At 39.5% G+C, this 22,661-nt stretch overlaps 1 protein-coding gene across 10 annotated transcripts in view; it reads left to right on the forward strand.

The window, feature by feature from the left end:
- prdm16 (PR domain containing 16) overlaps positions 1-17,949 on the forward strand; it is a 177,406-nt gene extending 159,457 nt beyond the window's left edge. For 3 of the 10 annotated variants that reach the window (XM_034876096.1, XM_034876097.1, XM_034876103.1), the window contains 12 exons: positions 1,587-1,788; positions 1,893-2,058; positions 2,241-2,394; positions 2,984-4,649; positions 4,818-4,905; positions 6,741-6,910; positions 7,059-7,136; positions 7,947-8,116; positions 9,656-9,827; positions 12,773-13,030; positions 13,519-13,699; positions 14,509-17,949. In XM_034876096.1, the coding sequence (XP_034731987.1) occupies positions 1,587-1,788; positions 1,893-2,058; positions 2,241-2,394; positions 2,984-4,649; positions 4,818-4,905; positions 6,741-6,910; positions 7,059-7,136; positions 7,947-8,116; positions 9,656-9,827; positions 12,773-13,030; positions 13,519-13,699; positions 14,509-14,643 (3,440 nt within the window). In that variant the 3' untranslated portion in view covers positions 14,644-17,949. The remainder of the gene's footprint in view (positions 1-1,586; positions 1,789-1,892; positions 2,059-2,240; positions 2,395-2,983; positions 4,650-4,817; positions 4,906-6,740; positions 6,911-7,058; positions 7,137-7,946; positions 8,117-9,655; positions 9,828-12,772; positions 13,031-13,518; positions 13,700-14,508) is intronic. The other 7 variants (XM_034876098.1, XM_034876104.1, XM_034876099.1 and 4 more) reach the window with 7 other exon arrangements.
- Positions 17,950-22,661: the final 4,712 nt, after the last annotated feature.

Raw genomic sequence — 22,661 nt, forward strand, 5'->3', positions numbered from 1 at the left:
GGAAAAAGGCTGCAATGAAACAAAGAGTGAAAAATTTAAAGGGGTCTGAATACTTTCCGTACCCACTGTATGTGCACACTGGTGTCAAAGTCAGTGAGTTAGTTTAGCATCTGAGCTCAGTGTAATGGCCCATTGACCAGAAGGTCATTTATCCTTCTCCCCGAGGTTAGACACATTGATGTTGCTACACTAATGCCCTTTTAATTTGCCCAAGAAGTTCCAGCTGGATAAACGGTCACATGCCGTAGAAAGCAGGTGAGCCATGCACTGTAAGTCATTTTGGATAAACTCATTTAGTGCAGCTTGAAATGATGGATGGGTGTGTGCATGGAGTGTTGGGACACCTGGGGGGGGGGGAGGAGTCAGGCGTTGGCTGCTTGGGTCATGGCAAAGAGGGTATGGCAGCTTGGAGCTGAAATCACCATGGGGTTGGCGCCACTCTGCCCCTGCTTACTTCTGTTGCTTGTGGCTCATTCCTTTTGGAAAATGTTCACATGCACACTCATACACACATTATTGGCTGTGCACAAAGACACTCCACTGGGCTTTCCCCTGATCTGTTGAACTTGGCGTCTGACTCAGGAACTTGCTATTGAAAACGCTTGCCCAAGTTTTATGTATTTGACCTTGGTGGTTAGAAGTATTGTAAAGGTTATCAACATGGAAGGGGAAGACCGGCCCCTATTGTTTCCCCTGTGTGCTATTACACCTACAGTCTCAAGCAAACACTTGCTTTAACAAGGAATTAACTGTGTTAATTAAGGCTACATTTCACTGCTAATTGATTTCCATTTTATGTGAATATCAATTGCAGGATTGTTGCTTTTACCATTTGAATGGGAGTCTATTTAGCAGAAAGTAACACATGTACATGTAATATATGTTTCTTCTTGTTTAGTATATCAACAGTTGTTATATACAACTGGATGATTGGTTCTGCATAAGGGAGATGCAACCTACAGAAGTTAGTAAATACAAGTATGCAAAGCAGCACTTAATTGTTTCTTTGTGCACAGCAAAGTTGGTTTTGTCTTGACTCACAGAACATGTATTCCTTTTTGTTTGCATACTAAAGCCAAATGGAGACAAATAAATGTCCTCCTGTGGACTGTCCTAGTTACTGCCTAAAATGTTGAATAGTTAATAGTAATATATATATAAACATTTCTGTCCTGTTCCTAAAGATACAATCGGGGGCTGTTACTTTAAGTTTTGATTTTATCTTTATCAGGACTTTTTCATTTTTAAAAAATATTTCTATGTATTTTTTAATATAAGATATTTTATAGGATGATAAATGAGAAAGATATTTTTCCAAGAATGGTGAAACTGGAAAATGCAGTTTTGACAAAAGGAATGAAGAAGGAATTTAGTTTTTATTGTTAACAGGTATCCTTCTAACAATATCACAATAAAAAAAAGTGTTGCCATATCATATTTGTTAAGCATATATGTTAGACTTCAATGGATATTACCTATTTCAGGAAGCGTAATTGTGTGATTGCTAAACAAATCTCTCTCTCTCTCTCTCTCTCTGTATGTATGTATGTGTGTGTGTGTGTGTGTGTGTGTGTGTGTGTGTGTAGACGAGCAGATGTACCGCTGTGAAGACTGTGATGAGCTGTTCTCCTCAACACTTGAGCTGCGGCGGCACCAGAAGTACTCGTGCTCCAGTTCCGGCTCCATCTTTGACACACTGAGAGAGGACTTCAAACAGGAACGTGAGGACAGTGACGAGCCTGTCCACGAGTGTAAGGACTGTGAGAAGATCTTCCCAAATGAGTACAGGTACACAGACACATGATAACTACCACACTTCAGTACTTATAAAGATGTACACATTCAACACATTCAGTCCATTTCACTGATGGTCGTGTACTCTCTTTATCAAGTCTGGGCCAACACATGATAGTCCATACAGAGGAGAGGGAGTACAAGTGTGACCAGTGCCCCAAAGCCTTCAACTGGAAGTCCAACCTCATCCGTCACCAGATGTCACATGACAGCGGCAAGCGCTTTGAGTGTGAAAACTGTGATAAGGTACAGCATACCCGGCACGTAAGTTGTGCACTGAACACACAGGCTTTATCTGCTTCAGAAATTCTGCTGGTCTTGTTTTTTAGTCTTCATTCATAATAGTAATGGACATACAGTACATTAAGTAATTTTGAAAGAACAGCATTTTTTCATTGTTAATTATGGCATACATAGTATTTTTATACACTTATTTCAAATTTTAGGTGTTCACAGATCCCAGCAACCTTCAGCGTCACATCCGCTCCCAGCACGTGGGTGCACGCGCTCACACATGTCCTGAGTGTGGCAAGACCTTTGCCACTTCGTCAGGCCTCAAACAGCATAAGCACATCCACAGCAGTGTCAAACCCTTTATCTGTAAGTGAGAGCTTTGGAAGTTAATGACTCCTTTATTCTTAACAGTCCATTTATTTTATACCTATTTTCTTTCCACCTCATGTACTTCTCCATCACCCTGCATTCTCTTTCTTCTCCACGTACGCCAACTTTTTGATCATATTTTAATCGTCTGAATCAGGAACCAGGCATACAGGTCCAGGGATCATATTTGCATTGCAATTAACTTGATTATATATTGTAAATAATAGATTTGACATGTTCACATATGCTCTTTTTTACAGCAAAACTTTATAACATGTAGTTTAAATTAGTTTGGACTACTACTACTATAATAATAATGAATGATAATTATACATCCTATTCAATGATGGATAAGATACCTTTCCCTCTCTTTAAGGAATTGATTAACATAACATGCATGTTCAATTATTATTGTAAAATACATACAATGTTGATACAGTAGATTTTTTGTTTTTTTGTTTTCATCCATAGAAAACAGTCCCTTTCTTTTCTAGAGCTATTTCATCAGCAGTTACCATTTAGATGTATGTGTTGCTGTTGATTTGGTATACAAAGTTAGAGACAGTGTTAAAATGGGTTTAACCAGGCCCTGATGGGCTGCGTTTTTTTGCTCCCCCAGGCGAGGTGTGCCACAAGTCCTACACCCAGTTTTCCAATCTCTGCCGCCACAAGCGTATGCATGCTGACTGCCGCACCCAGATCAAGTGTAAGGACTGTGGGCAGTTGTTCAGCACTACCTCCTCCCTCAACAAGCATCGCCGCTTCTGTGAAGGCAAAAACCATTATGGCTCTCCGGCAGGGATGTTCAACCCTGGCATCCCCATGAGCTCCAGCCCCATTATGGCCAAGGCCAAGTCCCACCATCCCCACCTTCAAGGTCTAAACCAGTCAGGTTTAGGCTTCACTGACTACTTTCCCTCCCGACCTCACCCTCACACTGGCTTGCCCTTCTCCCCAGGACCCCATGGATTCCCATCCCTCCCTCATGGTTTCCCAGGTATCTTCTCCCCATCACTGTATCCACGACCACCTTTATTGCCGGCTAGTTCACTGCTAAAGCAGTCAGGAGGCAGTCAGGAGGTGAAACTGCCTCGGAGTCCCCTAGATGCCCCTCCACTGTCCCTGGTTAGCTCCACAAACAGCAATGGAGGTAACAGTTTGAGTCAGCTGGAAGACCGAGAAAAAGAGAACAAACTAGATTTGTCTTCTGGAGAAGCCAAGCCAAAATCTAAGATGGCAGACATGTCTGACGGTAGTGACCTTGAAGATGTTAATACCACAAGTGGGACAGATTTGGACACCACCACTGGTACTGCTTCAGGTGATGGTTCTGACCTGGAAAGCGATGGAGAGAGTGAACGTGAGCGAAGTGGTAAAAGAAGGAAGCCGTCTGGGGCCATATCAAGTCAAGAAGGCCACCAGTTAGAAGACACGAACAGTGCGTTGATATCAGCCGTGTCTAGTTCTGGAAACTTTGCTATTGATCGTCCCTTTCTTTCTTCTGCATCATCCCAGCACTCCTTCTTCCCTCCGCCTGATGAGCAAGCCCTCCCGCCCACCAACACAAATGCCAATGCATCCACAGATTCCATCAAAGCCATTGCCTCTATTGCGGAGAAGTATTTTGGTCCAGGTTTGATTGGTCTCCATCAGGAGAAGAAGATGGGTCCATTGCCCTACCATTCCATGTTTCCCTTCCAGTTTTTGCCCAACTTCCACAACTCCCTTTATCCCTTCAACCCTGATCGAGGTGCCCTCAATCCTAGCATGTTCTTCAAAACAGAGCCCAAGTCACCTCGCGAGCAGCTGCACAAGATGGTTTCTGGTGCCCCAGGAGCTCCTGCTTCCACAGGGGAGTCCCCATTTGATCTCACCACAAAGCCCAAGGAGACCAAATTAGCTCCTCCAATCCCAACAAACCCTTCAAACCCTAGCAGTACGGGCAGCAGTAGTGGACATTTAGCATTATCTAGCGGTGAAGAGCAGCCGTTGGACCTCAGCATTGGTGGCCGGATCCGAGGTGGTCATAATGGTGTGGCAGCTGAGCCACAAAATAGAAAGAACCACATCTTTGGCATTGGAAAAGGGGTCTCCATCAAGGATGAAACCCCATCTGGGTTTTCACACGCCCATTCCCAGTTGTTGCTCCAATCCTCCATCACCCAGCATCAGCAGCCCCAGGCACAGCCACACCAGCCACCACCCCTTCAATACGCCAAGCCCTCAGCATTCTTCATGGACCCCATATACAGGTATTTCAGCCCTGATTACACCAGAAACAGCTTTTTCCACAAAAGCAACCCTAATTCTTTTATGTTCACATATTGAAGAACCATTGAGGTTGGTGTTAAGTGTGTGGTTAGAGGTTGTAGATAATTTCTGACCTTGGTACGTAACCCTCTGCCTTGTTGTTGGTCCAGCAGGGTGGAAAAGAGGAAGCTACTCGACCCCGTAGGAGCGCTGAAGGAAAAATTCCTCAGGCCCTCACCGCCACTCTTCCATCCACAGGTACGTTTACAGCACACAAACAGACACACTTTATATCTATATCTATAAATCTATATCTATAAATATAAAATCGGTTTAATCTTTTGTAGAAACAACCAATGTTACATGCATTTTAAAGAACCTACAATGAGGGAATACCGAACGGGAATTGCAAACAGTCTGATTATCCCCAGATACAATCTACTATTATTTATAAACCATGTATTATGTGAAAATACCTCACTCCTGCCTCCCACGCTGCTCCAACCTGAATTGATAGGGCCCTATGCACCATCATTCCACAGTGTTGATGTTATTTTCTCAAGGGTTCTGTATGATTTCTTCCTTTGTTTATTGAATGGCGCCTGTGAACCTCGCCACTTCTACCTTTTTCACAAGACACAGTATGTTATCGCAGCTCCTTTGATAATCAGTCACATTGTTCGACTGTCCCCAGACCCTCCCTACCTCTACAAATCTTGATTACAAGGAAGGATAGTATTAATAAAAGAGAGAATAACAGCTGATCGAATTGTAACAAACTCTCTTGGCCATGCTAATCTTGGTTGTGGCATTGTTTCAAGTACTGGGAGCCCACAGGCCAGCTAATAACTCAACACCCTCCAAGTTTTTTTTCTCTGTGGCTGGCTGGCTAGATAATAGCACCGTGTCCATCAAGGACATCCTGTGTTTGTCTCCAGGAGAATGGGGGGCTCTTGTTGGGGAAACAGTTTAATCTGACCTGGAAATCTGTGTCCTCTATCAAATGTGACTTTGCAAATAATTCATTTGGTGCACGGGCAGACAGATAAATGTTCATATATGATTACACATACATGTGTGTTGTCATGCCTTTACAAATGATTGGTATAAAAATAGCTAACATAAATTATTTTCCTGTAATTTGCAAGCAAACGATTCATAATGGCACCTCTTCTCAAATCTAATCCCCGCCGTACTCATAACCTTGTTTTATTCATCATTGGATGATGAGGCATCATCTCATTATTGATCAATATCCCCCACATGAATAGCTTTCACAGACTCCCCTGTAAAAGCTTCTCATATCAGTCTCAACTGTGATCCTCCCAGTGATCCAAACACAATGCCACCTCTAATTCAGTCTCATGACGTAATTCCCCCCCCCCCCCCCCCCCCCGTTCTCAGACTGCAAATAAACACATCGAGACGGAGTGTCTGTCCCTGTCTCTCTTGTCCCGTATTCACCAAAAAGGGAAGGATGTAAGCTGTTTTGGGCAAATAAACTCCTACATAACTCCACCCCTTTGTTCACAAGCTTTCACGAGTGGGGAAGCGGCTATCAGTTGGGGGTTTCTCAAAGTATATTGTACAGCTCCGGTCGGGGCTCTTGAATGCCTCATTTAGCCAGTTTGCCGGCCTACAACAGTAGCTTCAGCAGGAGAAGGTAAGAGATAGAGAACAAAGCACTGAAGCTGGAGGTGAGGGTAAGGAAGGGGGAGGGGGCGGGGGGCTTGGAGGAATGGTACTTCAGAGTTTGTGAATGTGTTATAGGTCATAGAGGCAACAAACAAGGCTAACCTCTGATATACTGCTTCCTCAAAGCTTCCGCTCTCTGTCTCTTTCCCTCGTTCCCTGCTTTTTCTGACATTGTGTCTTTGTTTTCAATGCTTCCTTTGCTCTTTTTACACACATACTGCAAGGTTTCTAATTAAATCCTTAATAACCAAGTAATACCGCAATCTTCACCACTTTACTTTGCCCACTTCAGAAAATCTCTTGATTCTCATAAAAAATCTTAAATAAATAAAATAAATCTCATAAAAAAATTTGATCCTACCTGCTTCCAATTTTTTTGTTTTCAACCATCTCCTCAGATGTCAGCCATGGAGAACATGACAGAGAAGCTTGAGAGCTTTGGCGCTCTAAAACTGGACGTGCCGCCCAATTCGCTGCAACACGCTCATCCACTGTTCAACTTCCGCTCACCACCACCTTCCCTCTCAGACGCCATCCTCCGCAAGGGCAAGGAGCGTTACTCCTGCAGGTAAGTGCCCTGTGGTGCAGCGTGTTATTTTCATTTTCATGTTTACATGAAAATGTGTTATATTACATCAAATGTGTGAAGTGTCGATAAAATACACTGATTAGTCAACCAACCTTTTCCCTGCCTTTCTGACCATTCTCCCCTCCAGGTATTGTGGGAAAATATTTCCCCGTTCGGCAAACCTCACCAGACACTTGCGGACACACACAGGGGAACAACCCTACAGGTATTATATGCAGTCTGGTCTTTAATCTTTCTGAAAGGCACTTTGCGATCACAGATAATCTTATTGATGTATTTCCATTTGTCTTCTTGTCTTTCTGCTATTCTCCACACTTCATGATTGGCTGGATCAATTTCTGGCCAAATTTGACAACATCAATGATCTCAATAAGTTCCACGTACTGTGGTATAAATATTTTATTTTTAGAAAAATGGACTCTGGGATCAGATTGGAAATGGCTATTGCCTGATTCCCTGCGTCGAGGTCCTTTGCTGCATGTCATCCCCCCTGTCTCTCTCCCCCCTTTCCTGTCATCCTTCACCTGCTCTTACAAAATGGTATTACAAGCCCAAACAATGATTTTTTTTAAACAAGCCAGCCCAAAATATTCGAGGTAGGAGAGTAAAGATGGAAAGATCCTAAAGCTTAGTTCCATAGAAATGTACGGATAATTCCTTGTTTTGTCGTTAGTGAAAAACTATATTGACCTTGTAGTTAAAAAAAGGAGCCTCATATCAGAATGACATTTCCTCCTATGGAGTCCATTCATTCACATTTGGAGATCGCCTATTTTTGACTGGGAAAATGGCGGCTTGCGTAAACAACAACTGCTAACGCGAGTTGATTCCAGTTTGACTAGGGTACATTCCCAAAACGGCCCTAGGTTGCATTTTGGCAACGCTTTAAGGAATGTCTTACTCGCCTAAACATGAACACTGCCTCCATCTCTGATTAAAGTGCAGTCCCTGATCACGATACTACTCTGCTGCTCTTTTAACCCACGTTCACATCCTTCTGTTCTCCTTTCGGCAGGTGTAAATACTGTGACCGCTCGTTCAGCATCTCATCCAATCTTCAACGCCACGTCCGCAATATCCATAACAAGGAGAAACCCTTCAAGTGTCACCTGTGCAACCGCTGCTTTGGTCAGCAAACCAACCTCGATCGCCATCTCAAGAAGCACGAGCATGAGAACATTCCAGGTCAGTTTGCAATATCTATGACTCAGTTTTTCTCTGAGAAACGTGACGCTGTTAGAACTGAAATATAGTTATTAAACAGGGACCAAATAATGAATGGCTCACATTACCTTTTGGAAAAAGGTTGAATCTTCACCTCAACAAATGTTCAGCTTGGTGCTGGGAATGATTTAAAGTAGGAGAACCACTCGATTTAAAAATGTACACTTGCTTTTCCCACTGCATTTCCAAAACATCCTTTTTATGTCAAGCATGATAGTATGAGGCTGAATATGGATAGAACAGAAAATTGTAGCTAAATGACTGATTTAAATGTATTTCAGCATTTACATCCAAGTAATCCATGCTTTACAATTGTGCTTACATTTCTGAATTCAAAATAGCATCCTAATAAAACAAGGCGATACACTCATTTCCCCCGTATGCAACTTTTTATAACCCAGTGGAGCTGTTAACTGCTGTGACATCACCAACATAATTAACTTTCTCAAATACCAAGGGTTGCCATTGTTTGACTGGAGTGTGTTAATAAGAGGCAATATATACACAAGTTCCTTGTGGCAGAGTGCCCAGATGTTTTGTTTCCTAATATGTCCTTTATTAGAACTAATTCTTAGTCAAATTAAAGTAAGCAATAACATATGCTATAAGTATTCAATAGCTATTGCAAAGATACAGATGAAGAAAACATCCTTAAGTTAAACAACATTTTTCTAAACCTATAAATGCAAGTTTGCCCAAACATACTGTACACAAGTCACACATGTCAAAATATAGAGTGACCATTGTAGTTTGGTTCAGTTTTTTAAGAACCGTGTCACATCCTCTTTTATCATTTTAATGTTCCAGGATTAAAAAAACAGATAAGATTATGGGCTTCCCCAGTTGGTTAAGATGACAACTCTGAACCGCAACATTGCCAGTTTAAATCTAGCCAAGGACCTTTGTTGTGTCTCCCTCCCTCGTTTCCTGACATCTCTCCACTGTTGCTATCTCATGTAGGCAAAAAAAAACAACACAAAACACAAAAAAACACAACACACTAAATAGAAGTATCTGCAAATTAGCAAAGAAAAGTGCCTTTCCTCAGTTACCTGTGATACAGTACTTAACTGCGGTATTCCCCTTTTTACTTTTCAGAAGAAGGCTTATGTAAAAACATCAAGAACACAACACAACACAATATATAAAAGTCGTTCTGACAAAATGTAACAATGCGTGTCTTCAGTCAGTTTTTCTTCTACACAAATTCCATGAACATTATCCTGTTTGACAAAATATGTTCAGCCCAGTTTTACAAAGTTTTAACCACTCACCACTTTTAACTCAGCTCTTTTAATTTTAAAGCTGTCATAATATTTAGTATTTTCCTTAATCTCGTCTATTATTTATATGTATGATCATCAAACTAATTACTTGTGTTTGGTTGTGTTTGGTTGTGTGTGTGTGTGTGTGTGTGTGTGTGTGTGTGTGTGTGTGTGGCTGGTGTGCATGTCCATGTGTGTTTGTGTATTGAAAATGTCTCTATGCTTTTCCCAACAGTGAGCCAACAGTCCGGGATGCTTTCCAACCTAGGAACCACCATCTCCTCCCCAAACTCCGAGCCAGACAATCATGCACTTTTAGATGAGAAGGAGGACTCATACTTCTCAGAAATCCGCAACTTCATTTCCAACAGTGAGATGAACCAGGCCTCCAGCTCCTTGGACAAGAGGTAACCGGAAAACTTGCTCTCACGGACCACATTCGTATTAACATTTATGCAAAGACCTTCAGTGATTATATTTGACCCATGAGGCTAACCCTCTTACTTTTCATGGTGGCTCTAATTGTTAAACCAAAAACAGTTTAAACCTAACTGCAAACCTAACTCTAAAACAAAAATAACTGTTGAAATGTCCCTACTTTGAAGACATTTTTGATTCCCCTTATCAAGACATGTAGTCCTGGCAGGTATAGAAAAGCAGGGACTTACACACCAGCTTTGTGAAACAACAGTTTTGCTCATAGTTTTTAGCCCTGTCCTTCTCCCTCCACACTGTAACATATGTACATACTAATACTTGGTGCACAGTGCCCTCTCGTGGCTTGAATGTGTATGGCACTAGTCACCAAGCTCAGTTGGTTTCCTAATTCTATACTGCACATTAACAGTTCCTCTTACTGCAACTTTTAAAAGCCATTACTAGTTAAATTGAACAAAAATAGAACAAACATGCTCTTGCTTCAGCTCCTTTGCTCCCATTCATTTTTCACCTTTCTTCCAGTTGGATACAGTACATTTCATCCATGTCAAAAGGTTTTACTTGATACGTCTTTGTGAAAAATTGCAATTCATACCTGGTGTATGCTACTGTAGTTGGTAAACTAATCTGCTTACCAGTATCTATGGCAGGAGTGATCATCTTGTGTGGTTGCTCTTAAAAACTATAACTTTTAAAATTATGAAAATGGTTTCTTTTTAAGCCAAACAGTCACTCTGGCCATGGATGAATAGGCCAGCTCCCTGTTATAAGTCCTGAAATGCTTTCATTGTTAATACCTCAGTTGGTGGGAAGCTTCAGAGGTTTCAGGCAAGAATAGGGTATCAGAAAAGAAAAGGAGAAAGAAATGTTTTTTCTTCCAGCCACGGGTTTTGCGTCTATCCTTGACTCTTTATCTCACTCTCATTCTCAATGTGAATTCCTTTCTGGTAGTCTCACTTTGTCTGTCTCTTCCTCCAGCATTCCCCCCTCTTGTCAACATGCATTATGGCCAGCAGACCCAGTGGCAACTTAGCCCCTCTGCCATCTGGGATCAATACTGAGTCTCATCCACAACAAGCTGGCCTGACATTTTAATATCTGTAATTGAGACTAAGTATTATGGTTTCTGTCCTCCCACCAGACAGCCCGCTGTTTAATCTCCCTCTGAGTGACTGAAGTCAAACGCCAAACACACATTCATGATGACTATCTGTAATCGCTCTTAACCGCCCTCGCAAAATAGTTTCTCTTCTCTTTCAGCATCATAGCCAGTCAAAATAAAAGTCCCTGGTAGCTCTTGTTTTCAGATGAAAACTTTGTTTGACCAGTTTCCAAGCTGGGGACTGTGGAGATGCTGAGGCAGCACTGCTTCTCTGAAGGTGGGAAGTTTCAAACAAACAAGTTAGGGGGTTTAGATGAACACAGAACAAGGACCCCGGCCATGGCTTGAGCTCTATGGTTTAGATAAAACTACAGTTGGAGCTGGTTTCTTGTCTGGAACTGGGCTACAATGGTTGGCATTTTGGACCCTAAGGGGGACTCAGGTTGAGGCATTTATCTAGGAGATCCACTGATGATGGAGCTCTTCCCCCATCCACTCGCTATATCCGCGCCCCCAGCCCGCTAACACAAACACCCAACTGACGTGTTTAGACTAAATGACAAAACCCAGGGCCCCCTATGTCAGAGCTACACTTTTGTCTCCATCCACAGGCATGGACTTTCCCCCCTGCCAACCAGCTCTGCAATTTGACTATAGTAATATTTAATCTAGATTGAAAGAGGAGACCCCCCCCACCCCCAAAGTCCCCCTACCCGTATTTACCCACCCACTGTGTGTGACCCAATCCTGTCCCTGTGCACCCCTTCCCAGAGGTAATCCTGTCTTAGTTGATAAATGTCCACTGTGTGGCAAAAAATGGAAGGGGTAAATTTGCCGTCCCTGAGGATATGATATCATGAGCCATGACATCGTGAAGGTGTGTGGGGTGGGGGATGGGGTGGGGGGGGTTGCTGGCTGGAAAATGTACAGATGGCAGGTCATAATGGTGGTGTGCTGATAGCCTGTTTGCAGATCAGCCATCGTCTTTCCTCAGTCACACAAAGTATGTTCCACCATTACATGGCGTACAGGAACCAGTCTGAAGCTGGCCATCTCCTGCTCAGTTTCTGTGGAGAAGGCCAATTAATCATGTGTGGGCCGTTCGAAAAGCGCTCCAGGCAGACTCTCAGCTCGCCATGTTGTTTGTGCGGAAACTGGAGTTGGACTGTCATGTCTTTTAGATGGTCAGGACACGATAACAGCCGCACAGCTCTAGACTAACAGAGAACAAACTAAAAGAAGTTGTTCTCACTTTTTAAATATTGTTTGTAAGCAATAAAAATAGCACTCAGTGATACGCAAATAAGGCTTGGGTATTGATAATTTGTTATATATATATATATATATATGTGTGTGTGTGTGTGTGTGTGTGTGTGTGTGTGTGTGTATAAATATATATATATACTGTATATGTGTGTATATGTTAATAGTAAAGACAATTAAATCATTGCAGTATGATCACCAATATGTTCCCTTTCTCTGAAAAAACATTGCTACCACACTACCTCGGATTCTTTTTCCTTAGGCCCTCCATGACTGTTCACACTCATATGAACTGTTGCTTTGAGTGCCAAAAACAACTTCAAACTGTTTTTTTGCCTCTAATATTTTTTTTTTACTTTGCTTTTTTTTGCTTTTGTATCATGCAGTGCCACACACCAGTTAAACATAACTTTACATGAGCTCTAAATGGCTGCTTCTTATTCTGAAATATCAATGTCTTATTACGGGAAGAAAAGGACGGTTGTTTCAGAAACAGTCACACATCACTAACACTTCCTCTCTACTTTGACCTTTGATCCCTCTCTGCAGATCAGACCAGGCTGAGGAGGAACACCCACCCAGCCACAGTTTGTCCAACTCCAAGCTAAGGCTCCAGGGGCTGGAGGAGGAGGAGGAGGAAGTGGAGGGTGATGATGAGGAGGAGGAGGAAGGCAGCCTAACAGAGAAGTCTCACGACGAGGCGCAGGAGTCCCCATCTCATGTCACAACAGGAGTGTATGAGGAAGACGAGGAGGAGGAAGAGACGGACACTGCTCCGTTAGCTATGAGCTATGAACACACTCGCAGGTATTTATTTTTTGAACTGTACAGAAAACTGAATTACACCAACAACACAGTCCAATCTCCACACAATTACAACCAAAGCTATTATATCCCATACATTGTATCTGGTAACAAACCTTTAAACAGAAACAGCCTGTTACATCTTCTTTCATTATAACTAATGCCAATATTAAAAATGAGACAGAAGTAAAACATTGATTGAACAAGGGTTCCCCAAACAGACAACGCCCAAAACTAAAAAAAAGACACTTTCAGCTCCAGCTTCTATTCTAATCTCTTTTTCCTTCTCCGAGTTTATTCCCTCTACCTGTCCTCTTTTTAATTGTACCTCTTCTTTTTTTCTTCTCTTCATGTTTTCTGTCACCTTAACGTCCTCCTTTCGTTTTCCCTTGCATAAACTCTCCATCTTTTCCCTTCCCTATGTCTATCATTTACTATTTACCCATCCATGCTGCCCTGTTTCTGCCATCTATCAATCCCTCGGTGTGCAGGTGTATAGAGGAGGAGGGCTCTCTCTTGGACCTGGAGGGTCTGCCCAGTTTTCCCAAGAGCCTGGAGGGCTTACGTAAAGCAGCCAGAGACAAGCAACCTTATGATGTTAAAGACATATTTAACACTTCACTAGAGTCGGAGGCGTTGAAAGAGACATTGTACAGGCAGGCTAAAACCCAGGTATGTGACTGGCTTTGGATATTAACTCAAAGGAGGAGGAACAGGAAAGACATGTTGTTCTTATACAACAGGAGGAAGGACAGAATACAGAGATAAGGGATGAGATGGATCCTTTTACATTTTCAGATGCTTGAGGAAAGAAAACGCTGTTAATTTAGTTAACATAGGCTGAAACTGTACCTAAATAGTGTCTCCCCCCCCCCCCCCCCCTGTCTTTTCCTCTCACTTACTAACATATTACCTGTAAACTGCACTTATCTTTTTTTTGATCTGCAATCTTAAAACAGTCTAATAATGTTAATTTATTAATATAATTACAAGGTATATTGTCGAGAAATGAAAGGACAATTAGAGTTTATTACAACTTTCTGGAGATCTGGAAACATGGTAACATTGCTACCAAGAACTTCAATGGAGCTAAAAAACACAAGCAGTCAGTCAATTGTAAAAACAAATCGTTAAATATAGTTATAGTATAGTATGTTGTAAAATATGTTATATAATAAGTCATACTATAGTATGTCCGAAAAATGTCATAAGAAATCATGAGAAGTCATGGTATGAAGTATTAGAAAAATCATAGAAAATAATATAGTATAGTATGCCATTCAAAATGTCATAAAACACTATAGTATAGTATGCCCAAAAAATGACAAATCAACCAACAAAGCCATAACAAATGTCATAAAAAGGTCAGACTTTTAGTATGTCATAAAAATGTCATTGGACAAAGAGAAATGTTACTAAAAATGAGTGTTTGAAAAACTTTGAGTTTCCTCTTGTTAAAAGTCATCTGTCTTCTCCTGCAGGCTTATGCAATGATGCTGTCTCTCTCAGAGAACAACCCTTTGCACGCGCCCTCCCAGAACTCTCTGGACGCTTGGCTGAGCATGGGAGGTGGACCGTCTGAGACGAGCAGCTTTCACCCACTCAACCACATCTAGACAGAGAGAGAGAGAGAGAGAGAGAGAGAGAGAGAGATTGGGGAAGTGGGAGGAGAAACATTAGTTTCGCAAATGGATAGAAACAAGAGAGTGAGTGGACATGAGTAGTAAGAAATGTGGAGACCAGAGAAGAATTCAGTGTCACATACATTCAAGATAGAAAGAATATGTTGGTGTGGATATGCATGTTTATTTGTGTGTGTGTGTGTGTGTGTGTGTGTGTGTGTGTGTGTGTGTGTTCGTGTGTGTATGTGTGTGTGTGTGAGAGGAGGGAGAGATTGTCCCTAGGTGAGGCGTCTCACAAGACTCAAAATGAAAGCACTGCTAAGCTCCTGTTGATGTGAAGGACATGATGAATGCTTCTCAACAGCATTGAAACTCGGCATTACTCTGATCCTCCCCAAGTCCACACGGCTCACTCCAGCACCACAGAGACCATATGTAAGGCTCTCATAAAGACACTTAATGACTAGTACGTCTCTAAAGTCTGTGTACACCGCCTACTTCAAGCACTGCAGCATCAGATCAGCATCACTGCATGCATGTCCACAAGGTGGTGTTGTTTCACCAGGAACATAGTGGGCGCGTGCACTATTGTCTCCAAGTTTTTCCCCACCAATCACAGGTGACTCATTTACTGATCATGTTTCAGTATATCTGCAGAATCAACAATAGCACCACACTAAATGTTACTTGAGGAAATGACAGTAGACTGTTGATTTTTGAATGATTACATGGAAATGATGTCCAATGTTCAAATGTGCACAGCAACTGGTGATTTTGATGAGCTATGTGGGACACTAGCCATTGTAATTGGTTACCCAATTTGATCATGCTGAAAATGAATTTAAATCATACTCGAAAAATGAGGAAAGTCTTTCTCTGCTTGTTTATTTCGTCGTCATTTGTTGATTTTATTTACTTTCTCTCCTATTAGATACCACAGTATTGTTTTGTTGTAGGCACCACGGTGCTAAATTGTTAATATAATTATTTTAGAGAAGGACCAAAATTGTATGATATTGTCATATGATGTACAAAATAACCTAGATGTTCATAGCAAGAGTGGTATGTGCCAAATAACCCATAGAAAATGTTTTGTTCTCTGACAATCATTTCGTTTCCAAGGGGCTTGCATTTGCTGTCATAGTTTTTTCTTTACTTATTACACTCTTATATATTTGATTTCCGAAGTGTGTGTGTGTATGTATTTATTTCTGGTTGTTTTGTCATGACTGGAGGGGTGAAAATGAAGGCATGTCATTTTATCCCTCTTTTCTTGATACTGAAGGAATGAACGCCAATCAGAACGTGAGAGAGATTAAGAATCTCTGGTTTTGATGCGTTAGTGTGCCAAAATGGAAAGAACCCATGAAATTAATTGTTTTTATTTATAGTAAAAAATAGCTTTAGTTAGGTTTAGATCCCATTTGGCATTGTAACGTCATGCAGTGTTTAGTTTTTTTCTTCCTATTTCAGTCCAACCATTTTAACCAGTATGCTGAATGTGTCTTGTTCAAGTATTAAGGTGGGGGTGCAGACTTGGACAACTTTGACTGTAAGTGTCAGAAAAGGGCATTACATTGTTATTATTGAATCTGACCAGTTTCTTCCCCATCAAGCTCCCTTTCCCCTCTGTTTTTCATTTGATACATGTAGTGTAAACCATGAATACCTTTTTTAAAATTAGTTACTTATATTACATGATCCAAACGTCTAAAACATACAGCCACATCTGCATGAACATCTGGTCTTCAGATTATGCAAGAATGAAGGCAAGGACTCATGAAAGCCAAAAAAGTAAACTAAACCCCAGATAGTAAAAATGGACATCATAATTATGCTGGTGGGTCCTTCTAACACTTCCTTACAATGTTAATTTTTGACAGAGAAAACAGAAACACTTGATCATGAGTTTAACTTTATATTCCCTGTTTTTCTGAGATTATACTAAACACTCATTCCATGTGGTCTACAAGGTAGCTGTGCCATGGGGGGCATGAGTCATTAACTGTAGATAACTGTAGATAGCTGCAGGAGCAGGTGGGTGAGCATTGTTGATCATTGTTGCCTTGGTCCTCCCTGCGGATACTGGGACTCTCGGAGCTAGGCCTGATGCTGTATTTTCAAACTAGTTCTTAAACCATATGGGTCCAAGCCATACATTGTTCAGGCTTAGGTCTCTAGAACATTGGACACAGACACATTTTCGGACTAGTTTCACTTTCAGTAGATGAGCAACTCGAGATCGACATGGAGAGAAATGAAAAATCTGAAACAGAAGCACTGTAATTTTTATTCCTGACAGCAGGTGGTAGTGTGATGCTAGGACTGCTGCATCATCTCATTTTTCTAAAGACTGACGTCTTTTTTATAATTATAATGAATGAGATTTCATTCATGGTAAACACATTGTTTTCCCAAGTTGTGGTTATAAAATGTAAAGGCTTGGGTTGCTAAGTTTTTAGGTTGACTATATGTAGTAATTCATGTCATGGACTACTGTAATAAGTAAGCGCTGTGTAAAGCAAAGGAATTGAAGGCATTTAAGTATTCCATTTTGCCAACGTCAGAGTATTCAGGCAGATGGTCGCTGAAACATGTTTCAGCATAATTGAACATGGTTGCTGTTTCCCCCCCACTGTTACAGGAGAAAGTAAAAATATACATATTGTTTCTTTTTAACTGTATAGTATTTTAAAGAAAGAAAAGCAATGGTGCATTTGTCTGAAGAAAACAAATCATTGAAAAATATGGGTTTAAATGGATGGTGCTTGTTTTGTTTGAATCTGAGTTGTATATCGCCTCTGTTATGTTTATTGAAAACAAACAAACAAACAAAAAAAAGATATTGTGCATGACGTGTTTAGCAGTCATAATGATGTCCATTTGTGAAATGTGTATCAGATTAAAAAATGAGAAAAAAAAAAAAAGAAAAGAAAAAAATGAATCCGTAGATGCACTTATTGTACATGTGGTTAGTCTGGTAGATTTGACTTCAAGTTCTTGACTGCCTTACAGATGTTGGGCAGCTGGCTCTGAAAGACATTAGAAAAGACTTGTGGGAGAAGACATAATGAAAAACAATAAAGGATTGTAGAATAATAATGAACAATTCTGAAAATTGCAGTTCTTTTGATGCTTGTGATTATTGAAGATGTACTTTAGAGAAATTTCATTGAAAAGATATGACTCTGATGTTAATTCTGTAGAATAGCAATGTATACCAAATGTAATCTTTCCAATGCTATGAAGAATTTATACATGAAATTGATATGCAATAAAACCTGTGTGCTTTTTAAATGACACGCCCACGCCTGTGAATTGACACGCACACACCTTTGTATTTGTGCGCTAAAAGTACCTGAAAATGATCAGTGAAGAGTAAACCAAGAAGGTTCAGGTTCTTTCCTTCCAGGTTATAATTTATTATTTAGTGCCAGCTAAGCTGAAACAATTAGTCACTTAATCATTCAAGCCATTTAATTCCTGCTTCTCAAATGTGATGAGGAGTTTCTGCTTTTCTCTGTTGAATAAATTAGGGTTTGTGGATGTTTGTGGCTATTTTTTGACTATTTTTTATCACTTTTTTGACATATGGCTTTTTACGACATACTACACTATGGCTTTTTCATAACTTTTTTTGACAAACTATACTATGGTTTTCTTAATTAGGTTTTTTGACATTACATAGTATGACTTTTTTGACATGTTGTTCAATACTATGACTTTTTCATCACTATTTTTCAACTAACTATACTTTGGCTTTTTTATCTCTTTTTTCCACTTTGATACACTATGGATTGTTTAATAACTTTTTTGACATAATATGATATGACTTTTTTCAACAAGACTTGGACTGTTTCAACACTTTTTTAACAAACTATTCTATGGCTTTTTATCACTTTTTCCACACAATATATCATGGCATTTTTCTAATACTACACTTAGATTTTTGAATCACTTTTTTTGACATACTATACTTGGAATGTTTTCAACGTAGTATACTATGGCTTTTTATCACTTTCTTCGGCATACTGTACTACGGCGTATTTCAACATAAATCGTTTTTTGAAATACTCTACAAAGGCTTTTTTATCACTTTTTTGGACATACTTTTGGGCTTTTTGACACAATATACTATTGCTTTTTATCACTTTTTTCAACAAACTGTACTGTAATTTTTTTATAATTATTTTGGACAAACTAAAACTTTTTATCACTTTCTTCGACATACTATTCTATGAGCTTTTGCCACACTGCAGTATACTCAGATATTATTATTAAGTTTTTTATTATTACATACTATACTATTACTTTTCTGACATACTGTACTATGGCATTTTGCGACATGCTGTAGTGTGGCTTTTTTATCACTTTTTTTTTAATATGTTTTTTTTTTTTACATACTATACTATGGCTTTTTTCCGCATGCTGGGGTGGCAGTAGCTCAGTTCATCACGAGTTGGGTGAGCAACGATTGTTACGTAGGTAACTCCAGATTCTATGAGTATAGTTGGGTTTATCCCTTCGCGCATGCGCAGTCATGAAGAATTTCTTTCCCGCCCTTGCGTCAAGCACAGGCCTCAACTACGTCCACATTTACTGCATATATACACAGCGGACCCGTTGTTTGTCTCCCAAAAACATCAGCTTTTTCTTCAACTAATGTTCTAGGAGCAGGTGGCCCGGACCTTAGAGGGCCACGCTTATACTCATAGAATCTGGAGTTACCTATGTAACTATCTTTCTATTTCGTTTAGGCTTTGCCCTCTAAGGGCTACGCTATTGGGTTAGGGCGAAGCTGATGTAGTCAATGCCACCTGCGGCACAGGGCCCACAAGCCGAACATAGACCACATTTCCCCAGCAACAATGTGAAGAGGCCTAATCAGAGTCATTCTTCTGACAAAGCCTGCCATGCAATGACGTGGCCAGAAAGGTTCATATGGCCCGCAATATGATGGCAGTAGTTTAATAATTTATGGGAATTGGGCGTGATTGACCCTGTCGCACATGCAACGGAGAGACATGATTATCTCCGTGCATGTAACATGATCATGACAATGTATGAGATTAAGTACTGCGTCTCAAAAAAAATACTCCAGATACAGGAGAGATGAGACAGCATCGGCTTTTTTTTTTTCTTTTTCTTTTTTGAGTGCACATCCAACTCGGCATTATGTGTCGTTGACTGTGGACAAAAGCGGGTGAAAGGGCACGGAGAAGCCAAGGAGGCTGCCGCGCAGATGTCGGCTACTGCCATGCCCTTAAATAGAGCCGCAGACGCCGACAGAGCCCTCGTAGAGTGACCTCGAATGTCTTGGGAGGGCTCTTCCCCTTCCGTGCTACAAGCTTGGGTAATAGCCTCGGACAGCCAGTGAGATAGACGCTGTTTTGAGAGGGCTGACCATTGGGAATGTTCTCTATAATGCACAACAGCTGTTGAGTTTTCCTGATATTTGCCGTGCGTAAAATGTATTGTGACAGAGCACGCACCGGACACATCCGGTGGGAAGCCTCCTCCTTATCGTTAGCATGAGGCGGGGGAAAAAAAAACCTTGAGGGAAAACACCCTCGACCAAAAAGAACTAGTTAGAATTTTCGGTTTGATTTGGCTGCAAGGTGGCTGCGCTCCCGTCCCCTCTAATGGAGAGGCAGGACGGCAAAACCGGCGAACAGCCGGCATACTGTACTATAGTTACTTTTTCGACATACTATACAGTGACTTTTTTGACATATGATTTTCTATCACTTTTTTGACATAGTGTACTACGGCTTTTTTATTGCTTTTTTGACTTACTACAATTCAATTAAATTTTATTTTATTTACAGTATCAATTCTTTACAAAATATCTCGAGGCACTTTACACATTACGACTTACTACACTATTACTTTTCGATAACCTTTTTTGACATACTATACTATTACTTTTTGGACAATCTTTACTATTACTTTTTATCACTTCTTTTGACATATTGTACTATAGTATGACTTTTATTACTTTTTCAACATACTATACTGTTGCTTTTCTATATCTTTTTTGACTTACTATACTATGACGTTTTCGGCATAATATGACTTTTTATAACATACTACACTATTACTTTTTTACAACTTTTTTGACATACTATAGTAACTATACTGTGGCATTTCTTCACTTTTTTTTGACAAACCAGCATAACGTTTTACCTTTAAAATTCAATTCAATTTTATTTATAGTATCAGTTCATAACAAAATATCTCGAGACACTACACATCACGACATACTACAATATAACTTTTCTATAACTTTTTTTGACATACTATACTATGTCTTTTTTAGCACGTTTTCAACATACTATAGTATTGCTTTTTCAACACCCTATACACATCACGACATACTACAATATTACTTTTCTATAACTTTTTTTGACATACTATACTATGTCTTTTTTAGCACGTTTTCAACATCCTATACTATGGCTTTTTTATCACTTTCTTCAAAACACTAAACTATGTTGTTTTTGTCACGTTTTCAACATACTATAGTATGGCTTTTTGGACATTATTCGCTATGACTTTTTACCACTTTCGACATACTGTACTATAGTATGACTTTTCTATAACTTTTTTCGACAGACTATACTATGTCTTTTTTATCACGTTTTCTACATACTTTAACATGGCTTTTTGGACATTCTTTACTATAACGTTTTATCACTTCTTTTGACATTCTGTATTATAGTATGACTTTTATTACTTTTTCGACATACTATACTATGTCTTTATTTTCACGTTTTCAACATACTATATAGTATGGCTTTTTGGACATTCTTTACTATGACTTTTTAATCATTTCTTTTGACATACTGTTCTATAGTATGACTTTTCTATAACTTTTTTTGACACACTATACTATGTCTTTTTTGTCACGTTTTCAACATACTATAGCATGGCTTTTTGGACATTCTTCACTGTGACTTTTTATCAATTCTTTTGACATACTGCACTATAGTTTGACTTTGTATGACTTTTACTACTTTTTTGACATACTATACTATGACTTTTTTGACATACTGTACTATGATATTTTTATCACTTTTTTGACATACTATACTATTGCCTTTCTATCACTTTTTAAAAATGCTGAACTATGACTTTTTTCAACATCCCATACTATGGCTTTTTTATCACTTTCTTTGAAACACTATGCCATGGCTTTTTTGACAAGCTCTACAATTACTTTTTTGACACACTATGGCGTTTTTATCACTTTTTCATCAACATATTATACCATTGCTTTTCTATCACTTTTTTGACATACTATTTTGTGACTTTTTTATCATTTTTTCTACATACTATAGTAGGGCTTTTTTCGACATTCTTTACTATGACTTTTTATCACTTCTTTTGACATACTGTACTATAGTATGACTTTTATTACTTTTTCGACATACTATACTATGTCTTGTTTTCACGTTTTCATCATACTTTAACATGGCTTTTTGAACATTCTTTACTATAACTTTTTATCACTTCTTTTGACATTCTGTATTATAGTATGACTTTTATTACTTTTTCCACATACTATACTATGTCTTATTTGTCACGTTTTCAACATACTATCCTGTTGCTTTTCTATATCTTTTTTTACTTACCATACTGTGACGTTTTTGGCATACTATGACTTTTTATGACATACTACACTATTATTTTTCTATAAATGTTTTGACATACTACAGTAACTATACTGTGGCATTTTTCCACTTTTTTTTGACAAACTAGTATAACGTTTTTTAAGTACTATGCTACCTTTTTATCACTTTTTTCAACATACTAAAGTATGGCTTTTTTCGACATTCTATGACTTTTTATTACTTCTTTTGACATACTGTACTATAATATGACTTTTCTATAACTTTTTTTGACATACTATACTATGTCTTTTTTTATCACGTTTTCAACATACTATAGCATGGCTTTTTGGACATTCTTTACCATGACCTTTTATGACTTTCTTTTGACATACTGTACTA

Source organism: Etheostoma cragini, chromosome 7 (genome assembly GCF_013103735.1).
Source record: "Etheostoma cragini isolate CJK2018 chromosome 7, CSU_Ecrag_1.0, whole genome shotgun sequence".
Taxonomy (NCBI): Eukaryota; Metazoa; Chordata; class Actinopteri; order Perciformes; family Percidae; genus Etheostoma; species Etheostoma cragini.